Source organism: Triticum aestivum, unplaced genomic scaffold, assembly GCF_018294505.1.
Source record: "Triticum aestivum cultivar Chinese Spring unplaced genomic scaffold, IWGSC CS RefSeq v2.1 scaffold251513, whole genome shotgun sequence".
Classification (NCBI taxonomy): domain Eukaryota; kingdom Viridiplantae; phylum Streptophyta; class Magnoliopsida; order Poales; family Poaceae; genus Triticum; species Triticum aestivum.
In genome coordinates this window covers 1-1,805 of record NW_025257417.1, presented here as the reverse complement: position 1 = coordinate 1,805, position 1,805 = coordinate 1, and the positions used below count along the sequence as shown (strand labels likewise).

At 57.3% G+C, this 1,805-nt stretch overlaps 1 protein-coding gene across 1 annotated transcript; it reads left to right on the top strand.

Moving 5' to 3' along the window:
- The first annotated feature begins 519 nt into the window (after positions 1 to 519).
- On the top strand, positions 520 to 1,752 carry LOC123177632 (receptor-like serine/threonine-protein kinase NCRK). Its single transcript, XM_044591267.1, has one exon. The coding sequence runs from the start codon at positions 520 to 522 to the stop codon at positions 1,597 to 1,599; it is 1,080 nt and encodes a 359-aa protein (XP_044447202.1). The 3' UTR covers positions 1,600 to 1,752.
- Positions 1,753 to 1,805: the final 53 nt, after the last annotated feature.

Genomic DNA, 1,805 nt, shown 5'->3' with positions numbered 1-1,805 from the left:
TTGGTTTCTTTTTTGTGAAAATTTATATACTAGTGCGCAAGTAAGTCAAGTTTAATCTAAAAATATTTTTAAACTATTTTGACTTTTTGTTTAATTATTTTAAACAAAATCCCCATATAGGATGTATATACATGCGAGAGCCAAAGAGTATTTCCCCATTACAATGCTCCAAGTATGTGATGGCTCTCACCACTGTTGCTTTCGTGGGCACCATGGCGTGCTACTTTCGCCGCAAGGGCGCGCTCTCTCCGCGTTCCCGGATGCACTCTTTCGACAAGTACGTGAGCTGGAGCAGCAGGTCAAACCTCGTTAGCCACCGATCTTCTCCTCTGGCCCAACTGAAACACAAACCAGGGCTCAGTGTCATCAAAGGCAAGGAGAACATCTTTTATCATTTCTCTGAATTGCTTCTCTGTTAATAAGTCTGAACTATGAACTTTTTTCAAAAAAGTCTGAAGTCTGAAAAAGAGAACATCCATGATCCATCACCATTGATTGGCATCTGCATCTTCTACCTCCATGAACGAACAGATCGAGCTGCTGTCGAGGCTGAACCACTGCCACGTGGTGCCATTGCTGGGGTACTGCTCGGAGCGGCAGGGGCGGCAGCTGGAGCGGCTGCTGGTGTTCGAGTGCATGACCAACGGCAACCTGCGGGAGTGCCTGGACGACCTCAACAGGAAGCCCATGGACTGGGCGACGCGCGTCGGCGTGGCGCTGGGCGCGGCGAGGGGCCTCGAGTACCTCCACGAGGCGGCGGCGCCGCGCATCCTCCACCAGGACATCAAGTCCACCAACATCCTGCTCGACGACCGGTTCAGGGCCAGGATCACGGACCTGGGCATGGCCAAGTGCCTGATGAACGACGGCGTGGCGAGCTGCTCCAGCTCGCCGGCGCGCATGCTGGGCACCTTCGGGTACTTCGCCCCCGAGTACGCCATCATCGGCAAGGCGTCGCTCAAGTCGGACGTGTTCAGCTTCGGCGTGGTGGTGCTGGAGCTCATCACGGGCCGGCAACCGGTGCACAAGAGGGGCGGCGCCGGCGCCGGCGGCGCGGGCACGGACGAGAGCTTGGTGATGTGGGCGACGTCGCGGCTGCGGGACAGTAGGCTGGTGGTCGCGGAGCTGCCGGACCCGGCGCTGAAGGGCGCGTTCCCGCCCGAGGAGATGCAGATCATGGCCCACCTGGCCAGAGAGTGCCTGCAGTGGGACCCCGAGGCCAGGCCCACCATGACCGAAGTCGTCCAGATCCTCTCCACCATCGCGCCCCTCGCCGACAAGCGCCGTCGCCACCACCTGCCCGCCGCCGCCGGCGCCTTCGCCCCGGGCTTCCACGCCGAGAGGCCGCGGGAATGCTCAGTGTGGCAGGACGACGACGACTACGGCCATCGCCGCGATCACCTGCACGGAGGGTACGGCAGCAATGCCAAGGGCGCCGTCTTGTCCGGAGAGGTCACGGTTAACGTCGGGATGCCAGTGACGATGATGACGACGATGGGGCGGAGCTGGCGGTCGGCGGAGCAGGAGGAGGTGGACCTGACGGAGCCGCGGCTGGAGACGTTCACGGAGCCGACGACGACAGCCAGCCCCTTCAGGTGAACGTGAGATGAATCGAATACGTCGTAGAATAGATTGATAGAACAGTCAAGTAGAGCCAGAGAAGAAAAATGTGAGTGAGATGCATTGTACAGGCAAGAACGTAATCAAATCAATTTGAGAAGAAAAATGTGAGTGACATGCATTGCGACCAAATTTACCAAACGATTCGATGCTATTACATTGGTATAACATTGTACATTCGCCAA

Excerpts from the sequence above, each read along its gene's own strand:
- LOC123177632 (XM_044591267.1), top strand. The coding sequence starts at position 520 with ATGAACGAACAGATCGAGCTGCTGTCGAGGCTGAACCACTGCCACGTG.